This window comes from Malaclemys terrapin, chromosome 11 (genome assembly GCF_027887155.1).
Source record: "Malaclemys terrapin pileata isolate rMalTer1 chromosome 11, rMalTer1.hap1, whole genome shotgun sequence".
Taxonomy (NCBI): Eukaryota; Metazoa; Chordata; order Testudines; family Emydidae; genus Malaclemys; species Malaclemys terrapin.
Genome location: NC_071515.1, coordinates 69,592,368 through 69,612,631, shown reverse-complemented (window position 1 = coordinate 69,612,631; position 20,264 = coordinate 69,592,368). Strand labels below are relative to the sequence as shown.

At 43.7% G+C, this 20,264-nt stretch overlaps 1 protein-coding gene across 2 annotated transcripts in view; it reads left to right on the top strand.

Annotated features, from left to right (window-relative positions):
- Positions 1-20,264, top strand: part of PDIA5 (protein disulfide isomerase family A member 5) — a 121,191-nt gene that overhangs the window by 40,747 nt on the left and 60,180 nt on the right. For both annotated transcript variants that reach the window (XM_054044360.1, XM_054044359.1), the window contains exons 6-11: positions 280-372; positions 1,732-1,792; positions 6,751-6,818; positions 13,947-14,038; positions 14,146-14,217; positions 19,974-20,110. In XM_054044360.1, coding sequence (XP_053900335.1) covers positions 280-372; positions 1,732-1,792; positions 6,751-6,818; positions 13,947-14,038; positions 14,146-14,217; positions 19,974-20,110 — 523 coding nt within the window. The remainder of the gene's footprint in view (positions 1-279; positions 373-1,731; positions 1,793-6,750; positions 6,819-13,946; positions 14,039-14,145; positions 14,218-19,973; positions 20,111-20,264) is intronic.

The window sequence follows — 20,264 nt, the reverse complement described above, 5'->3', positions numbered from 1 at the left end:
GACCTGGGATATTCATGTCCTACAAGGAGTTCATGCCTTTGAACAGCCCCTCAACTCCAGCACCTTCCACCCTTGTTCAGATAAACTGCATCAGTTCCCCTACCCGGGGGCCCTCGGCTGCATTAAAGAGTATAGCTTTAGGGCGGAATGGCAAAAGCTGTTGCTGAAAGGGAAGACGAAAAGTCAGCTTAGTGGAAAGGTGGCATTTGGGATGGTATCCCTCCTGTTCTGGTAGCAATTATGTTTAAAAGTCCCTTGTTGTCTTTCCATTCATCGCAGTCAGTGGTGGCCTTTCTAAAGGATCCTGAAGGAGCTCCGTTGTGGGAAGAGGATCCCGAAGCCAAAGATGTTGTGCATGTGGACAGTGAAAAGGTATTTCAACCAGATACATAAAGTGTGTGTCTGTATTTTTAATGTAATGTCAGTAAGAAGTGTGTAAACTCTTTACAAAAGTGAGCAAGCACCATTATCCCGCTTTTCAGAAGAAGAAACTGAGGCACCGAATGTTTAAGTGACTCTCCCGAGTTCACATCTCACATTAACTGCAGCGCCCGATCTCCTGACTCCTGTCTCCGCTGCAGCATGCTGCCTTACTTTTAGTGAATTGCAAAACCATTGGGGGTATTGCAATAGTACAGCTGAGATCGGGGCCTCATTGTGCTAGGAGCTGTACACCCAGTAAATGACCAGTCCCTGCCATGAGGAGTTTACGTCTAAATAAAGATGAGAGAGACAGGCTGGGAGAAAGTAATGCTATTTTCATTTTATAGACTGACAATAAAGCACAATGAGATTCAGGGATTTGCCCAAGATCATACAGCAGAAGCGGGAAGTGAAACCACATCTCCACGGTGCTTGCCCAGTGCTGTAACCACAAGACCAGCCTTCCTCTCCGTTTAAGTGGGAAGGCTGTGAATATGTAAAATTGTATTTCTCGTTTTGAAAAGACAGGGTGGTTGCAGTGGTAACAGTGCGGTCTCCAGTGATGATCAGTTTGGTGTTTTGTATGCTTTTCCAGTCTATTGATTTTAAAATTTTAATTGATTGAGCTTTAGATGGTGTTTCATAAAGAGCCTTATCCATACCTAGCTTTCATTTTGGATATAAGGAACAGTTATTTTGACATTCAGTTTTTGTAAGAAGATTAATTTTTAATGTTCACCATTTTGTTCTCCATGACAAGCTCTCCCAGGGTTACATTCAATTTAAAAACTTCATCTCGTTTTCCCACCATACCGGCACTGAAAAATCTATTCTCATTGCCTCTCATGGCCCTGCCTAGGCTTTCATGGTGAGGAAGCTAAAGTCTTGTATTTATTTTTTTATTGAGTCCAGCTCCTTAATAAGAAATCAGAGTAGTTTTCTTTGAGAGCATCAGGCTGGAAAACGGGTTTATTATCCTGTAGCTTCCAAAAGCCTCTATTGAGAGTCGGCAGGTAGAGTAATTTCTACATCCTATCACTGAAAATTTCTCGTAAGGTATTTAGTGAATCAGTCCCGTGGTAATTTGTATTAACTCTTTCTAAGCCGGAATTGAGTGGAGAGAAGTGATTCAACTTTTGGCTTTTTACAAGATTTCCCCCCCCCCCCCCCCCTTAGATAATGAAGCAAACAAGGGGAAGTGTCTTTAATACATTATTTGCCTTTTAAAGTTGAACACAGATAAAAGTGACTGTGGCCTGATGCATGTCTGTTTCATGGATAACTGTTTTTGTTTGGTTTATACTTTAGGAATTCAGAAGGCTTCTAAAGAAAGAAGACAGACCTCTTCTGATGATGTTCTATGCCCCATGTACGTGATTTGGTATTTCCTATCAATCTGTCACTCCTGTGGCTGATCAACCATCATCCCTACCCAGAGGTGCTCTCCTCTGAGTGGAATGCTCTCCACTTTCTTCATTAATTACGCTTTAGTGACTAATATTCATCTCCTTGCACTGTACAGCCCTTAGCATTTGTCTTCTGGTTTCTTTCTGGTCTCTTTCCCCCTGGCATCCACTCTATCACTCTCCTGGCCAATCAGACTTCTTTTAACTTTGTTTCCCTTTTCTTTCCACAAGTTTGTGCCTCTTTCCACTGCCTGCTGGTACCGGTCTCAGTCACTACACTTTCACATCACTTTCTTACTACTTGTCCTGTCTGGTTTTCTCATGCTCTATTCCTGTTCGGTATGCTGAGTGCATATGACTTAATAACGCATATACTTTTGTGTGTGCCCAGCACTCTGCCCTGTACAGTTCTATGGACGCATGTGAATACTGCTCATATTTTTATTTACTTTCTGCAGTGTTCTTCTCCATAGCCCATAAAAAGCTGGTCCCATGAGAACAGCGAATCTCCAAAGGAGACCAGGGCTCTGGCTGCAGCTTCATATGTTCTTCCTTGTGTCAGGCAGAGGGGACAGAGTACTGCTCAGGAGAGCTTCATACATGATGTAACATGGGGTGCTGAGTAATTGAACCCAAGTTGCCAGGATCCCTCAAAGCGTTTGGGAAAGAGTGTGTCAGGTGGAGTTGTAACAAGTCACAAAATGACAGCAGTGTGACACCTTGACATTGTGTTGTATCAATGCCCGGAGACTGAGTCACGCTGCGAACATCGCTGGGTGTGAATGTTGCGTTGCTGCTATTTGGTGGCTCCTTGCAATTCCATTCAGCAACCTAGAGACTTTCCAGCTCTTTTAACGCTCAGTACCATTGCCCTGGAGCCATTGCCCACTTGCAAGACAGGCAGGCTGTGAAAAAGGAGCGATCACATGATCTAAGGTAGAAAAGCACTGCTGCGTTAGCCTTGGTACTGGTGATGAGTTAGGTGTCGCTTGCAATTGGGTGAATATTGCTTTGCTGTGTTAAACTGAGCATCCCAAGGCAGCATTGTCTGTGGTTTCCTAATGAGTGGCCCAAAGTGGTTCCCTCATCCAGGATATGTAATTCTACATTTAGTCTCATCTGAGCTTTGCTAGGAACTGCCCAGGACTTGGTCTAATAGCTCAGTAAAAGGGCGCATTTCCCTTACCACTGCATAGGGTGACCCAGATGTCCCGATTTTATAGGGACAGTCCCGATCTTTGGGGCTTTTTCTTATATAGGCTCCTATTACCCCCCACCCCCTGTCCTGATTTTTCAGACTTGCTGTCTGGTCAGCCTACCACTGCAGCTTACCCTAGCTGCTTTCATTTAAACTTTACACATGTGTAGAGATTCTCCGGTTCATCTCTGCGTGACCTTGTCATGTTCTGAGGTGCAGCATGTACTGTAACTCCCAGCAACTGCCTCCTGCCTTGTGTCCGCTGAGATGATATGCCTTCCCTAAGTCTGTAACTCGTTCCTCTCGGGAGATTCCTGAGCCCCAGAACACTTTCACAATTTACCTCCTTCATTAATAATGGTTTTCCACAACCAGCCCTTTCTTGAAATGCGCATTACTTGACCCTTCATTCCCTTTGAACTGTTCCCCAGACACACTGCCGCTTCCAGTGTTGCTGCTTTTGAACACCTGCTAGTTTTCGCTATTGTAATGCTTTTGCTGCTCTCTAAACTTCTACAAAGAAGCCTACTTTTTTTTTTAAACCCTTCTTTGATTTCACAATCCTTCATTCCCTCGTCTTTTATTTAACATTAACCTTCTGACTTGGTTCTCTTCCCACTCTTCTCCTTCCCTTCCGCTGTGCCACCTACTCAAGAAAGACCAAACTCCTCCAGCAGTCACGTTAAAATACTGGTTATCAGAATGTGCAGATACTGATTGCTGCCACGTGGCGTGGGTGGAACCTTTTGAAGCCCTGACCTAAGTCTCCTTTTTGGAAAAGGGAAATCTGGATCAGTCTCTTATAAGCACCCCTGTGTTTCACACTGTTATTACCCAGAGCTGGAAAAAAACTTTTCCTTTGATAAGAATGGGGTCCCAAATCCCTCCATCTGGGATGGTACCTGACTAAGATCTGCAGTGCTTCTAAACTTTCTTGGAAGCAAGTCGTACTGCAGAGAAATCAAAGACGGTGAAATCATCCATTTTTTCTACATTGTGGCAGACTCACAGGCAATAGACATCTTCAGTATGTGCTAGTGAGTGGGAAGATGAAGGTATCTGCAAACTGCTAAATAAAGTAATTTAAAAATCTAAGAATACAGTGATGCACACTGAAAGCTATTGGTGGGGACGGAGGCGAGGAAAGGCTCATTTTCCATCGAGAAATCAGCTGCCACATGAGGGCATTGATGGTTGTTACAGGCCTGTGCAACTAAGTCAAATCTAAACAACTAGCAGGTGGACTAATTGGAGCCCAAATTATTTGTGGTATAACTCCAGTTCAGTGCAAAATGATTGCAGGAAATGAATCTGATTTTGCAACAAATGAAGGATATTTATAGTACTGGGCTTCCAAAATGGAAAGGTTAGTGAGCATTGCAAAAATTGAAGAGCATCTGATTAAAAATTCATTCGAAGGCATAAAGACAAAATGGAGGAATAAGCAAATGACAGAGACCAAAATTGCTTGCCGTGAATGTGGAAGAACAACACAACTGAGATGTCTGCATACACTAGAGGTGAGGGATCATGTGTGCTGCAAAAGTGTGGTGTTCTCAGCACAAGTTGCGAAAGAAGTACAGAAGCAAAAACGTGACCAGACAGCTGGAGGATATATCTCATGATGACGACGACAAAATTAAGTTCATGATTGAGTCTCTTGATTAAATTTACAAAGTGATGCAGTCACATTCAGTGTTTGTTAGAAAAAGATCAGTTGACTGTTCAATGTTAAAATAAACCCTAGCCTGTTTCAAATACCTGGCACAAAATGGGCCCTTGTGACAAAGCTACACTGAGAAGTCTGTATAAGGACAGATACTAGTCGATGAAGTTTGAAATAGGGTAACAGGGAGTTCACTGCTGAAAGATGGTAGCTGCAATACAGCATGGAGTTGAAGGTGAGGACCTCAAGGCAGCTGTCGTAGATGGTGTGTTCTGTGAGTTTGGAGCCGAAGGGAGTTAGGCAGGTGGGATTTTTGAAGGTAGAGGAGACCAGTGAATGCTTGGATTTTTAGGGAAGAATCCAGAAGAGAGTGAAAGGTTAAGGCGGAGATGACGGAGGTTACTAGCCAGGACAGTCTGAGGCCCAGAGGGCTGCTGGAAGGAGTTTGAAGTATAGAGCAAGAGACGTCAGCGTTGGTGAGAGGACGATGAAAACGGCTTGTGGGAGGAAATGACTGACAGAGGATGCCATTTGCTGGCTGTTCAGCAGACTGCATGACAGTGGTTGAGGCCAGTTTAGGCCTCAGTGAAATGGATGGTGTGCCATGCGCATTATGAAATCTTCTTAACTGGCACTAATTAGCCCCCTTGTACCAATCTCAGCCAAGGTCAATCTCATGCCAAGGGTGGAATAGCTATGGAAACTTGAATCCTTTTCCCTTGTCTCCTAGAGGATGTTCCCCCTGGTTGGGGATGAGGCACACGGATGTGGGGAAGCCTGAATTGCTGTTGCCAAAATCTCCCCAGAAACATTAGCAGATCTTTTTGGGGGTGATCTCATGCAGCGTACAGGGCAACTGCTTATTCTTTTTCTTCTCTTCACTGCTGGCTGGAAGACAAATGCTGACTACTGTCGCATTGCAGTCCCAGGAGTCATTCAGATAAAAGTCCCTTTCATCTGACTCAGAAGAACTTAGTCACGTCTTTTCCCTCATCTCAGTTTACTTGGCAATGGAAAAACCTGCTGGTTACAAGGTGATTTATTACTAATCTACTTAAACCTCCTACAGCATCATCTACACACAGCTTTTTAGCACATGCCAGTCCCATGTCTTCTCTTTTTTGCTAGCTAATCTGCCTTGTCTGGCATCTGGAGGATCTTCTTTGAACTGTCACCTTTCCTAAGTAGTCAAATGAGCATTAGTGTTTTTTTTAATGTCCACTTAGTGTGTTAAGGAAGGGTTCCTCGATTAAATTCTTAAGACTTGTTGCACTGGATTGAATCAGAAGTGCCCTAATTTTTCCATATTAAGGGCCAGATTCTGATTGCTCTTGCACTGAAGTGCAAGTTTGGGGAGACACACATGACCTTGAACTTGGATCTTGACAAGTGACTTTTAAAATGTAGGGTGAGACCCAGATATCTATTGGACCCAGCTCAGTGGGAATATTGAGTACCTAGAGAATACAGGATCAGGTCCTTTAATTGTAAGTGTGTGTGTGTGTGTGTGTGTGTGTGTGTGTGTGGTTTCAGTTAAAGGGACACTGAGAACTCAGTTTAGGTCCAGAATTTAGAATTAATTTTTTTCTTTAAGTGAGGAGGCAAGGGAAGAAAAAAGGTTTTAATAAAAAATGAAGAGAGATGTTTTGCTGAAATTTTGGGGGGAAATATCAGTGATAACTGTTTCAAATTTTAAGAATTTTTATGAATTATCATGGCCCCAAACACAACACTACTGCCTCTGGAATCAGAATGTGAAACTGAGTTTGAAATTGGCTGATCTGGACGAGTGAAATGCAAAGCCAAACCCAAATGGCAAAAAAGTAATTCTCTTAGAGATGTTAAATAATCTCAGGGGCTTAGTAAAGTAGGTAAGGAATAAACAGTGATTTTATTTTTTTTAATCTTGATATTCTTTAGAATGTTTTGAGATTTGAAGCTGTTTTTCAGAAAACATTTCATCTTTCACTGTTTTGAGGTGCTAGATTTCATGTATGAAATAGTGTCATTACTGGTATATGATTTGCCTTGTCTTTTTCTCCCCCCTTTTTGACCAGGGTGTGGTGTTTGTAAGAGAATGATGCCATCTTACCAGCAGGCAGCCACAGAACTGAAAGGCACATATGTAAGTGAGAGGATGACAAGATGTATAAATGTCAAAAACAAAAAAAAAAACTTAAGTTTATCCTCTGAATATTTAAGACTGTACATATTAACTGAAGCAGGACATTTTAACTGATTTCAGGTTGGATGAGAAATATTTTAAGCAACTCCAAAAAAGCAAAAAACAAAACCCAAACCCGACTCCAAATCCTTTCGCAATGTTTGGTCTTGATTTCTGTACTGTGGAGCACAAGATTTTACTCATTCACCTCCTACACCAAGTGTGACTCTTGCCAGAACAGGCTATGGTTCTGATCCCGCACACACTTACCCACACACTTAGCTTTAAGTATGTGAGTAATCCTGTTGATTTCAATGGGGCTGGTTATGTGAGTAAAGTTAAGGAAGAGTTTGCAGGATTGGGGTCTAATAGTCCTTTTAGTCTGGTGTCCACTCTATGAGGGTATGTCTGCATTGGAATGGGAGGTGGAATTGCACCATGTGTGGACGTACCGGAGCGAGCTTTGATCGAGCTAGCTCATTAAAGTAGCAGTGAAGCCATGGCAACGTGGGTGGTAACCAAGTATGTACCCGAGATCCTGGGTGGGATTGCACTTGGGCAGCTAGCCTGTGCTATTTTTAGAGAGGTAACTAGATTAAAGCTAGCGTGGGTATGTCCACCTGAGCTGCAGTCACATCTCTTGTTGCAGGGTGGACATATCCTGAGAATGACCAAAGCTGGATGCTTCAGAGAGACACTTAAATTCTCATAATACACCTAGTTTTATAACAGGGAATCATACTTTGGTGGGAGGGCGAATTCCTCCTGACTGCAGCTTGTGATCAATCTCTGTCATGAAGGATGAGGATTGATTGACCTTGTAATTTTATCTTAGCTTTTATAACTGTAGATAATGTTTGTATTCATAGCAATGTCAGTCATGTTTAGAACTTCATTAAAGTACTGGCATTGGTAATATCCTGCAACAGTGAGTTCCATAGGTGAATTATATGTTATATCAATAAGATTTAGCATTGATCATAAAATCATAGAAATATAGGGCCGGAAGAGACGTTGAGAGGTTAAGTCCAGCCCCCTGCACTTGAAGCAGGACCAAATAAACCTAGAACTTCTCTGACATGTGTTTGTCCAACCTATTCTTAAAAACTTCCAATGATGAGAATTCAACAACCTCCCTTGGAAGCCGATTCCAGAACTTAACTACCTTTATACTTAGAAAGCTTTAATCTAACCTAAATCTCCCTTGCTGCAATTAAGCCCATTATGTCTTGTCCTTCCTTCAGTGAACATGGAGAACAATGGATTGCCATCCTGTTTATAACAACCTTTAACATATTTGTTATCAGTCCGTCCTAAGTCTTCTTTTCTCAAGACTAAACATGCCCAGTTTTTTTAACCTTTCCTCATAGGTCAGGTTTCCTAAACTTTTAATTATTATTTGTTGCTGTCTTCTGGACTCTCTTCAATTTATCCACATCTTTACTAAAGCGTGGTGCCCAGAACTGGACAGAGTTCTCTAGCTGAGGCCTTACAGGTGCTGAGAAGAGCAGGACAATTCCTCCGTGTCTTACATATGACACTCCTGTTAATATCATTTTGGGGTGTATTAGCCTTTTTCACAACTGCATCACGTTACTGACTCAGATTCAATTTGTGATCCACTCTAACCCCAGATCCTTATGAGCAGTACTGCCACTTAGCCCATTGTTCTCCATTTTGTAGTTGTGCATTTGATTTTGCCTTCCTGAGTGTATTACTTTGCACTTGTCTATATTGAATTTCATCTTGTTGATTTCAGACCAAGTCTCAGATTTGTCAAGGTCATTTTGAATTATGATTTTGTCTCCAAAGAGCTTGCAACCCCTCCCAGCTTAATGTCATCCACAAATTTTATAAGCATAGTCGCCCCTCCATTATTCAACTCATTAATAAAAATATTGAATAGTACTGAGCCGAGGACTGGCCCCCACAGGACCCCACTAGATACGCCCTCCCAGTCTGATAACGAACTATTGATAAGTACTCCCTGAGTACAGTCTTTCAACCAGTTGTGCACCCACCTTGTAGTAATTTTATTTAGTCTGCATTTCGCTAGTTCGTTTATGAGAATGTCATGCGGGACTGTGTCAAAAGCCTCACTAAAATCAAGATATTTCACATTGACTACGGGGAGTGCTTGAGTCAAGATTTTATTTATTTATTTATTTATTTATTTATATATATATATATATATATATATATATATATATATATATATATATATATATATATAATAAATAAAATAGTGTGGGTGGGTGGGTGGGTACGTGGGAGGCAAAGGAAAATGACTGATGGAAATGTGGGTTAGAGCAGAGTTTAAGTTGAGTTTGGGTTCCTTCTAACATTCAGGTTGTCACAGATGGCAGGCTATGCCCCAGAGAGGCTGCACATGGTAGAGCAGAGAGGTTGAAGCCTTGAGTTTCATTGGCAGGGGAATTCCAGTCAGTATATCTTGTGAGCATTAAAAATCCTCCCACTTGCATGCTCCCCCAAGTAGTTGTTCTGAAACTCGGTAGACGCATGCGTTAAATGCTTGTTTGCTTAGGGCTACCTTCACTGAGATTTGCTTGCATTTCTTAAGGGCAGAGTACTGCCCTTGAAGATATTTGTATAAAAATTCTGGTATGGCTGAAGAGCATTAAAATTCCACCTGTCCTACAGTGTGAATTCCATCGAATTAACACTAGGTTCCTCTGTACAAGACACCCCTGTCTGGCAGGACAGGTGAATTGTATTGCTTCAGGACTTTAGGTATACACGAATGAGATACATAAGGGTCCACATGTGTAAGCGTTGCTGGAGGGCTAGCACTGTGCAGAACGCACTGTATTTTCTTGTAATTTTCTATTGCCTATGCCATAGACAATCCCACTTTTTATAGGAGTTGCAACTCAAGCTGGAGAATTTAAACCATTATTGCCCCATTTCCTCCCCCCCACCCCCGCAACAGTTGATCATTTCCTTCTGCTCTTTAGAAGGATCTTTCAGGAGTATCGTCTTAATAACCCAGTGAGACTGAATGCTGGGGTCCCAACACTACAGCGAGCTCCATGCAGGCAGACACCTGGGCCGGGTGGAAAGTTGCTGAAGTCAGCGGGACTTCATGTTGGCACAGGGGGGCCTCTCTGCACAGAGTCAGCTAAGACCAAAGTCTTGATCTGGCAACTCACTGTAGATCAGTGGTCACCAACCGGTTGATCGCGATCAACTGGTTGATCCTAGAGGATCTCCCAGTCGACTGCCATCTCTGGTGGTGCTGTGTGCCTACTGCCAAGGCAGACTCCCTGCCTACCCTGGCCCCACGCCGCTCCCGGAAGCGGCCAGTGCAGCCCCGGGGTTGGGGGGGACAGGGGTCTTCCTCCGCGCTCTGCTCCTGCCTGCAAGCACCACCCCTGCAGCTCCCATTGGCCGGGAAAGCTGTGGGGACGGTGCTTGCAGAGACGGACAGCGCACGGAGCCATGTGCCTCCCCCTCCCGCAGGGGCATGTTGGCCCCTTCCTGGAGTGGTGTGTGGCCAGGGTAGGCAGGGAGCCTGCCTTAGCCTCGCTGCACCTGCCGCTGACCAGGAGCCGCCAGAGGTAAATGCTGCCCAGTGGGAGGCCGCACGCCAACTCTCATCCCTGAGCCCCTTCTGGAGCCAGCACCGCATACCCCCTCCTACACCCCAAGTCCCACCCTGACCCCCCTCCCAGTGCCAGCACCCTGTACCCCTGTCTGCACCCCAACACTCTGCCCCAGCCCAGAGCCCCCTCTTGCACTCAAACTCCCTCCCAGAGCCCGCACCCTGCACCACCTCCTACACCCCAGCCCCCTCCCACACTGTGAACCCCTCGGCCCGAGCCCAGAGCCCGCACCCTCTCCCACACCCCAATCCCCTGCCCCAGCCCGATGAAAGTGAATGAGTGTGGGGGAAAGCGAGCGATGGGGGGGATGGAGTGAGTGGGCCTCGGGGAAGGGCTGGGGCCTCGGGGAAGGGCTGGGGCCTCGGGGAAGTGGCAGGGTTGATCCTGGGTTGCCCTTAGATTCAATAAGTGTTCTTGGGTGTAAAAAGGTTGGAGACCACTGCTGTAGAAGATGCTGTTTCCACACAGAAGCTCAGTCCTTTGGTCTAAATTAAAACCCAGTTTTCCATGGATTAATGGTCCTATATTATCTAACTTTTTCCATATATATTTAACCATTTCTAAAATTAAATTAACTTTTAATTATACTGCACACGTCACAGTTTTTCCATTGTGTACTTTAAAGCAGTAATGGCTCCAGGTGAGGTGTTTCCTGGCAGTTTGTGACTGGCTTGGACAAGCTGATGGTTTGGTCTTTTAACCCAACCAGTCATTAACTGCCAGGAAATGCCAGGCTCTGAGGTCATTATTGCTAGGAGAAAGCATGAAAATATAAAATAAAATAACTGCCTATTTAATAGGTTGTAAAAATGAAAAGGTGAACTGTACCTGACATTGGTTACTGTATTCTGCTCGTGAGACTGGTCTTTTTGCTGTCAGTGCTGTGGCCAACAGGAAAGCTAGATGACTTTTTCAGTGTTAAAGTAGGTTCATAATTCACATTAAATTGCACAACGGTGCAAAAGGAAAAAGACCAGCTCACAATTTGAATGTAGTCTCTTTGTCCTGCAATCAGGGTGAATTCCAGTTAATAACAGTGAATTCCTGTAAGTGTCACTCTCTGGCCCCAATTTGGGAAAGCATTCCTGGTCGGCAAAGCACGTAAGCACATGGTTAAGTTCCCATTGATATCAGGTACTTGCTTAAGAAGGCCCCTTTCTTGGAGGTTATTGTGTTAGTGTGTGTCATGTGTTTTACTTTATTGCATGGGATCAGCAAAATCCAGACATGTTTTAAAATACCGAGGATTACACATTACATGGAAGTTTTGATCTCATCTTTCTCTTGGAATTCTTAAAGCATATATTATAGCAAATTTGGGGTCAGTTCATGCTCCCGTTAATGTCCATGGGACATAAACCGTTCACTTAGAGCGATCATGTGTCCCTGTGTCTGACGAACTGGGCATTCACCCACGAAAGCTTATGCTCCAATACTTCTGTTAGTCTTAAAGGTGCCACAGGCCCCTCGGTTGCTTTTTACAGATTCAGACTAACACGGCTCCCCCTCTGATCCAGGTGTCCCTAAAAATCAAGGGCCAGATCCTCAGCTTGTGTAAATCATTGTATCTTAATTGAAGTCAGTGGAACTACAACAGTTTACACCAGCTGGCCCCAGGAACGTCCTTGTGGAGTTTTGGCGTTTTCTGAGCTCGTGTAGCTAATGACTTAAGTGAGAGCTTTGACAGCTTGACCCTCAGAAATGTAATTAATCGGCCTTATTCGCCACTCCTTTGGCCTGTATAGTCTTTTATACCATGCAAACTTACTGTTGTGATTTGGTCGCTTGTTGCACTTACTCTGCATGTGTGTAAATGATAACATGAGATACAAGGCATGGAGAGTCAGGTCCAGTACCTGTAAGGATCAAGTAAAATCTGTCATTGGTGGTTGAAAGAAAATGTATAAAAGTAAAATGAACAGAAGGCTGATGTAAGGCTTGCTCCTTTAATCTGCCTCTTTGAGTTTGCTGGAGTAGGTGTGGAGGAAACGAGACCAAAATGTCTCCTTTTGTAACTCTCCAGTACATTCTGAGTAAAGGCTGACTGACTTTCATGTGAGGATTTTGTACTGCAGATCTATTTCCAGCTGGCTCTGAGCACATTTTGTCCGTGCAGTTTGCTGCAGTCAGGAAACTGGTATTAAATTCCGATGTGGTATTTCAGCTGGAAAGAGAAAATCCTGTTTTCGGAGGGGTTTGGATTAAGCCCATGCTGCTAAAATGATTTAAACCATCAATGCCATTAAAATGGAGTTAATCTTGGAGTTGTATCTCCAAGTTGTGAGGTGACCTCAGTGTAAGTCCCACACCCACAGAAATGCATAGCTACTCCCATCCACTACTCTCCAGTGTTTTGAAAATACTTGAGGGGTAGTATGGTCTGTTGGTTAGGGCACAGGATTGTGAGCCAGGAACTCCTGAGTCTGTGTCCATTTTTTGTCACTGACTCACTGGTGTCTCTGTGCCTCAGTTTCCCCATCTGTAGAATGGGTATCGTGCTCATCTGCCTCACGGGCATTGTGACATTTATGAAGTATATAACAAGCACTGTGTGTGTTATTTCGAGATGCCATGGATACTTGGTATCAAAAGGCAGGCCATCCCCTTGCCAGACATTGGTTATAATGGACGTATACTTACTCCAGCCTTAGCACAGGGGGCTGGACTAGATGACCTCTTGAGGTCCCTCCCAGCCCTACGTTTCTGTGATTCGAAGTGAGGATGGATGAGGGTGGCTTTGTTGGTTTAAAGAGATTCATACAGCTCAGAGCCCAAACCCATTTCTGGAAGCCTCTGAGGAAGGACTCCTTTCCTGGTGCACAAAATGAAAGCGAGCTCTATTTTTAAATTGCAGCAAGGTTGATTTATGCCTTCTCCTCCCCCACCTCCCCCCAAAGTGCCTTTTTAAACGGCAAAGCCACTGCTCAGGCAATTGGGTTTTCTGGCCTTTAGGTGAGACTTTAAACTGGCTGCCCAAATGGAAGCCAAAGACGTGGGGCTAGAACTGCTGCTGTCCTGGCTAATGTCTGCGTGCTTTCTGAGCTGTGGTACTTGAGAAACAGAATAAACCTGTTCATCCTGCCACTTGAAATGTAAATATTCTGAGATGGCATCAGTAATTCTATTGAACAAGTCCCCTTTGGGTACTTCTATTAGATGGTGCATATAAATATGAGTAATCTGTAGCAGAAAACAAGGAACAGCAATAAGCTAACTGGAATGTTTCTTTACAAGCTGTATATAGTAGGCCAGGCTCTGATCTCTCTTGCATCAACGCAAAACCAGTGTAATTCCACTGACTTCAGTGATGTCTCTGTGGCTTTGGAGTAAAATGAGTGCAATCAAAATCTGTCCAGGACTATTAGTCTGGGCAGTTTGTTTCTTGTTTTGAATTTGCAGTGACGTCCTGTATTATTGGGAATAGCACGAGGGCAAAGAAACAAATGGTTCTGTTCTGATCTTGCAGGTACTTGCAGGGATGAACGTCCACTCCGCTGAATTTGAAAAGATAAAGGAGGAATACAATGTTCGGGGATACCCTACCATCTGCTACTTTGAGTCAGTCCTTTTTACTTCTTCTTTAGAAATCATATGTTAAATCATAATTTCATGTTCCTCCTTATCTTCCAATACAGGGACTAAATCTCATTTTGTTGCATTAATAGGAAAGGAAAGTTCCTGTTCCACTATGAGAACTATGGGGCTACTGCAAAGGATATAGCAGAGTGGCTGCAAAAGTAAGGCATTGAACTTTATGTACTGTACAAAACAATCCAGTTCTCTTCCTCCCTCCCTCCCACGCTTCCTCCTCTCCAAAGACCGAATAAAACCACACCACTGATGTTGACTGACCTGTTACAGGTTAACTCTGATTAATGTTTGTTTTCAGCATGCATGCTTGTATTTTACAGTTGCAGTGTGTTGCTAGCAAAAGGCTGTCTGTGACCTGTCTGCTGCAGACAAAAAGGTGTGCTGATCTTTAGGTTTCAATTCCAGTTCAGAATGTGAGCCTACATTTTCAATTATCTTGGATGTTTCCATTTTTAGTGACCAACTTGAGACACCTTTTTAAGGGGCCTGAGTTTCATAAGCTGGGTGCCTCAGCAGTTTTGAAAACGACAGGCCCCTTTAAGGTGTCTCCTGTTAGTCACCAAAAGTCAATGCACCCAAAATCACTAGTCGCTTTTGAAAAATGAGGCCAGGATCCCTATGATGGAGATTGGGTTTTCTGCCTTGCTAGTGGCAGTGCTTATGTCATGCTAAATATTTTTTTGGCTTGTTGGAGGTTTGTGGGAATCATAGTTGAGTCACTACACATTTTTAAACACTTGTTTTGGCTAAATCTTCAGCTAGTGTAAGTTGGCGTAGCTTCACTGAAGTCAATGGAGTTACTGGAAAGCACGCAGATACTGTGGATGAGGAAGACACGGGAACCTGTATAGAATAGGCTAGAACGCCAGTTTACAGCAGCTGAGGACCTAGCCCATGGATTTTATCAAAATTTGAGAAGGTCAGGACTTTTCCCCTTGCCTTCCCTCATCCAGTATGTTCTCCAGCACCATATTCTCCATATCTTGGTCGATTCCTCAATAGAAAATGTGCACCTCCCTCTTCCTTCCCTCCCCTTCATCTGTTCGCTACACTTGAGGCGTGGGGGTCTTGGGGCATTCACAGCATTCACATTTGGCCTGGACTTGCTGATTCTTCACCATGCCGGTACCCCAGAATGGAGCCTTGACAGGATGCCCATTCACATCAATGGGAAATCTGCATTAGGGAACCTAGGATGCTGAGGTTGGCTTGAGTCCTACTATGTGAATCAAAGAGAAATTTGGCTTTGGTCTCTAAGCCTCTTTCAGTCCATGAAGTCATCAGAATTGAATGAGTAAGACAGCAACTCCCTTAGAGCAAGGATATATGACTTCATCACCTGTATCTTTTATGCCTTTCAGGCCTGGAAGGATGTGGGTTATCACCTGGCTACCACATGTGAAACCTTAGACGTTTGGTGCTTTTTCAGTCTGCCCACATTACATCCAGATAATCCCTGTAATGTACAGTGCTTTTATATCAGTGCCCTGACAGCTCGTGAACACCGCTACTGGAAGCAAAGCAGAACAGCTGCAAGCTCTTTCCAATGATAATCTCCGTTAACAAGCCGCTGTGGGCTTTGCCTGTTATTGCAGCAGTCCAGAGCTAAAGACAGCTGTTTGTCCTCACTTAATTTTCCGTACACGCTTAATAGTTTCTCAAAAGACAATCTGTGCAGACGCTTTCTTGCCCCTCTTTTGTAATCAATATAATTTTTAAGAAATCACATGTAGAGATTAAAAACACTAGGATTTTGACAGTAATAGATGTTGCAATTAAAATTGTATATAGTGTGAGCCTATCACATGCTCAATATGATCTTACACAGAGTGATCTGCAGTACAAGTAGCCAAAAGCTGTGGCCAGGGCCTAAAAGTGTAATTAAACAGCTTCAAGACGTATGTATTTTAAATATACAGCACATGCGTAATTGAAAACTCTCAGCAAATAACTCAACCTCAGGTTCATCCTGCTCTTTGCGATATCTGTTTCTCAGGCTATTTCTGTAAGTGGAGAGAGAGGAAAGTGGCTTCCTTTATGAAACAAAAATGGGGTGAAGCAGTCGGTGAACATGCGTACTCTATACATGTGCCCACACCAGCTCTTGGTTCTAATATCCTAGCTCCAGATGTTGGGAATGCTCCGATCTGAGTCTAAATTCCCCTGCTTTGGTTGTCTGGAGCACGAGTGAGGGGTGTGTGTGTGTGTGTATAACTTCTGAAATAAAATGGTTTGAGGTTAAAGAAAGCCCCTGCAACAGAATCTCTCGCATTAGGGAGCTACTTTGGTACAGATCATTCTGTATTCTGACCGTGCAGAGCAGCCAGGATGTGTCGTTACCAGAGTGTCCATTGTGGCTGGGGGTTGGGCAGGCCATCACGTATACCGAGAATCCGCCAAAGACTTGTGAGCCGTAGAAAATGTCAATAAATTATGAAATAATATAAATATATCCTCCAAGGGGTTGCCTTCCCCCCCACCCCTTTTCTCAATAAACTTGCTTTCAGTATTTGGCCATTCAGTCAGCCTGTCCTAAATGCTGGGAGGGAAACAGTAATTTGATTTTGGAGTTGCAAAGGTGGGAGAGAGAGAGGGAGAGAAGGATTGAGTCAGCCAGGGTAGTTGTTTTCCCTCGGGATAGAATCTAATAGTTTGGAGGATTCCAGCATCTTTCCTACTGCTTACTCAAGACTTCTGTTTCTGACGCTGGAGGCGTCTACGTCATCAATCTGCAGATATTTGACCTCTCTTATCTTTCTAATAGACACCCAGATAGATCTGACTGCTTATCTCATTGAGCCTTAAGACATTTGTATGAGGATGTAGAGGAACAGCAGTCATGCACACTGCGTGGTTAATGCATTGGATGGTATCCTGTACATATAGGGCTGTAGCAGTTCTCCCGCAGCCTTTCCTATCCTGATGATACAATGCATCTGTCATATTAATGGCATTATATAAATGATCTTCAGTGATGTCGCCCACTCATGATCCCCTCCCTAGTAACAACCACCAGGCCCGACCCCTCGCAACTGATTACTGAGTCCATCTCTCTCTCTCTTTTTTTTTTTTATAAACACTCAATTCCTAAGCTCTGCTTTTTTTTCAGCTGCATCGGTCCAGATGCAAACTGTCTTAGTAGGTTCTTAGCTCCTCTCACTGGCTTCTTTTGACCTCCTGTTGGGCCCCACTCAGACACCCCATTGCCCTGTTACAGTACTCCCCTTGTCCCTAGTTCTTCATTTAAATAGCCCTTGATAACCCTTCCAAACTTCTGTCATCCACTGTCGTTAGCCACTAGGTTTGCCTTGCCCCTTAACATGCCCTAGGTGCTTAGATGGGATTTCAGCCAAGCACTGAGGCATGTCTTCTCTGCTGCTATCTAGCCTTACTAACATGCACACAGGATTTTAAGGGAGCCACCCATGTGGAACTCCTTCACCTTAATTTACTAATTAGTTCCTAAAATAGATTATATGGGGCCTCCAGCACTGCTTTCCTTATGTTCATTATTTCCTTAGGTTGCTATGGGAAATGATTTTTATTATTGAAGCATCGAAGAGCCCCACTCATGGACCTGGACCCCATTGTGCTAGGCGCTGTACAAACACAGAACACAAAGACAGTCTTTGCCCCAAAGAGCTTACAATCTAAGCGAGTGCCTTCGTTAATTAAACTGCCAGATCCTCTCGCAGATCTGGTAAAATTCTGCCCACTAAGGGGGAACAAAAACTCCCCATCAAAATTCTTAAAACCACCATGTGATCCTCTTAAAAAAAAAAAATCCCTCTTTAAACCCTACTTCTGCCAGGACCCTACAAATCACTCCCATCTGTCACTGATTAGGCAAGTGGCTTTTCTGCTAAACCCTTTGTTTTATAGCTTTATCTGAAGCTCCTTGCCCACCACCCCTCCTTTTGTCTGTTTTGGCCTCCTGTTGGGCTCTCTCTACGAATTAGATTGTGAACTCTGGGCAGGCACTGTCATCTTCATTTGTCTGCACAGTGCTTCGCACAATTGGGCCCTGGTTCTTGATTTGAGGTTCTTAGATACTACTGGGATCTACATAAGGGGCATGGTGCATCCCAATTTACTATGTCATATTTGGTATTCTTAGGCCATACCTCACCGCATATGTAGGCAAAATCCACTACCTCCGTCTGTATCTGTTTTCTACCGTTACTAAACGGTCTTTTTGTCTAGAAATGACAGCCAGACAAGATAAATGAGTTGTATCCTCCACTTGCCATTGCATGTGCCAGGCAGCTGAAACAGTAATACATTTAAATCAAAAATAGCAAATCTGCCTCCATCAGAGATGGGCCAGAGCCAGATCTGAACTTTGCTAAAGTTTTTGAAGATGTTTGGTTCCATGTTTTTAATTCAGCTGATTATAACATCAACAAAGTCTGGATCCAAATGTGCCCGTGTTTGAGTCTACCGTATTATCAACAGCATCTTAATAAATTATTGCATCTTCCAACTTCTGTTGCTTTTCCTTCTTTCCGTTACCCCATCATCTGCCGTCTCTTTACTGACCATACTTCTGCAGCATATAGCATTGTGGAGCGCACCACTGTTCTATACAGTTGGGCTTTCAGTCTCAGTGGCATACACGTGTCAGACATAACACCTGAGATGTTATTTCATGCTCTTCTAGCATTCCCCAGTCTGGACTGTATCTCGCGTTCAAACTCTGTCTTCCGTAATCTAGCCACCAAAGCACTTGATATGAGGAGTCTGATTAAGTTGTACTCCTTTAAACTCTTTATCCAGTTTTCCAGTGGCGTATTTATTGACCCACATGCCCTCAGTCTTAATGATGCTCATTTTCATCTCATAAGTGCTTAGCTGGTCACACCGCTGGTTTACTGTTTCCTCTAGGTCTTCTTTTGAGTATGCCCATATTGATATGTCATCTGCATATAGCAGCTTCTCACCTTTTCCCATTGGGATCTTCCTGCTGAAGTAGTCACCAGTATGATAAACTGCCATCTGCCATCTTCTGTCTCTTTAGTGTACGTTTATGGAGGGGAAGACAGATAATCTTCTGGGTGAGGCATTGGACTGGAACTCAGGAAATGTGGATTCAGTTCCCAGCTCTGCCACAGGCTTCCTGTGTGTCCCTGAGCAGTCACATAATCTCTTTGACTCCGGTTCGGCAGAATACATAAGCATGTGCCTAACTCTAAGCACATGAGCATCCCAGTGAAGTCCGTGGGACTTGTCACGTATTTGAGATTAGGTATGTGTCAGAGTCCCTTGCTGAATCAGAGCATAAATGCCCAGTCATAAGATAGGCCAGTATTATCTCACAGAGGTGTAGAGGATAAAGCCATAAGTATTTGGGAGCTACTCAGATGGGGGCCATAGATCACGAGAGACAGAATCTTGGCACAAAGTCCTGAGACCACCCCCGTCTCTTTACCTCTGCATAGGAGTGCTGAATCCAGCAACGTGCATTCTGAGGCTATTTGTTAGAATGGCTGTTTTACATTTGCTGCTTTCCTTTCATCTGCAGTGGGGCTAATGGTAGCTAATGCTGGGAGAATGGAGCATTCTGCTGAGCTGTCTAAAAGAGTAGTTTAAAAAAGTGAATTTTATATTCTAATGAAATAACAAAGCATTTCTGTTTATCTCCCTGCTTTACCCTGTCTATTTCCACCGTCTTTAGGAGCTTCTGATCATGATGGATTTTTCTCCCCCCCCACCCCCCGTTTTATCTAGTTTCAGTGCATATCAGCTCAGAGTGGAACCAATTACAGAACTCCATTTGGTGGGGTTAGCGTGTCATGCGTTGGTGTTTGCACAATCAGATTGGTTTCCTGCAATCTGGTTGGCTGAAATGATTGCTATTGAACACAGAAGAGCTTCCTCTCAGCTGTGTGTGTTTGTTTTATAGTCCCCAGCCACCTCAGCCACAGGCCCCGGAGACTCCCTGGGCAGATGAGGAGAATGCTGTTTATCATCTGATGGATGAAGACTTTGACAAGTTTATAAAGGAGCATTCGTCTGTACTAGTGATGTTCCATGCACCATGTGAGTTTGCGTTTTCCATTCCATAGTCTGATCCAAATGCCTGTTTATAAATAAAAAGAGGGTTGTTTTCATCTCAGTCTCTCACACACAATCTGAATGTCAAGATGCAGATTTTTTTTTTTTTTTAATGATCCTCCTAAAAGAAAATTAGCTT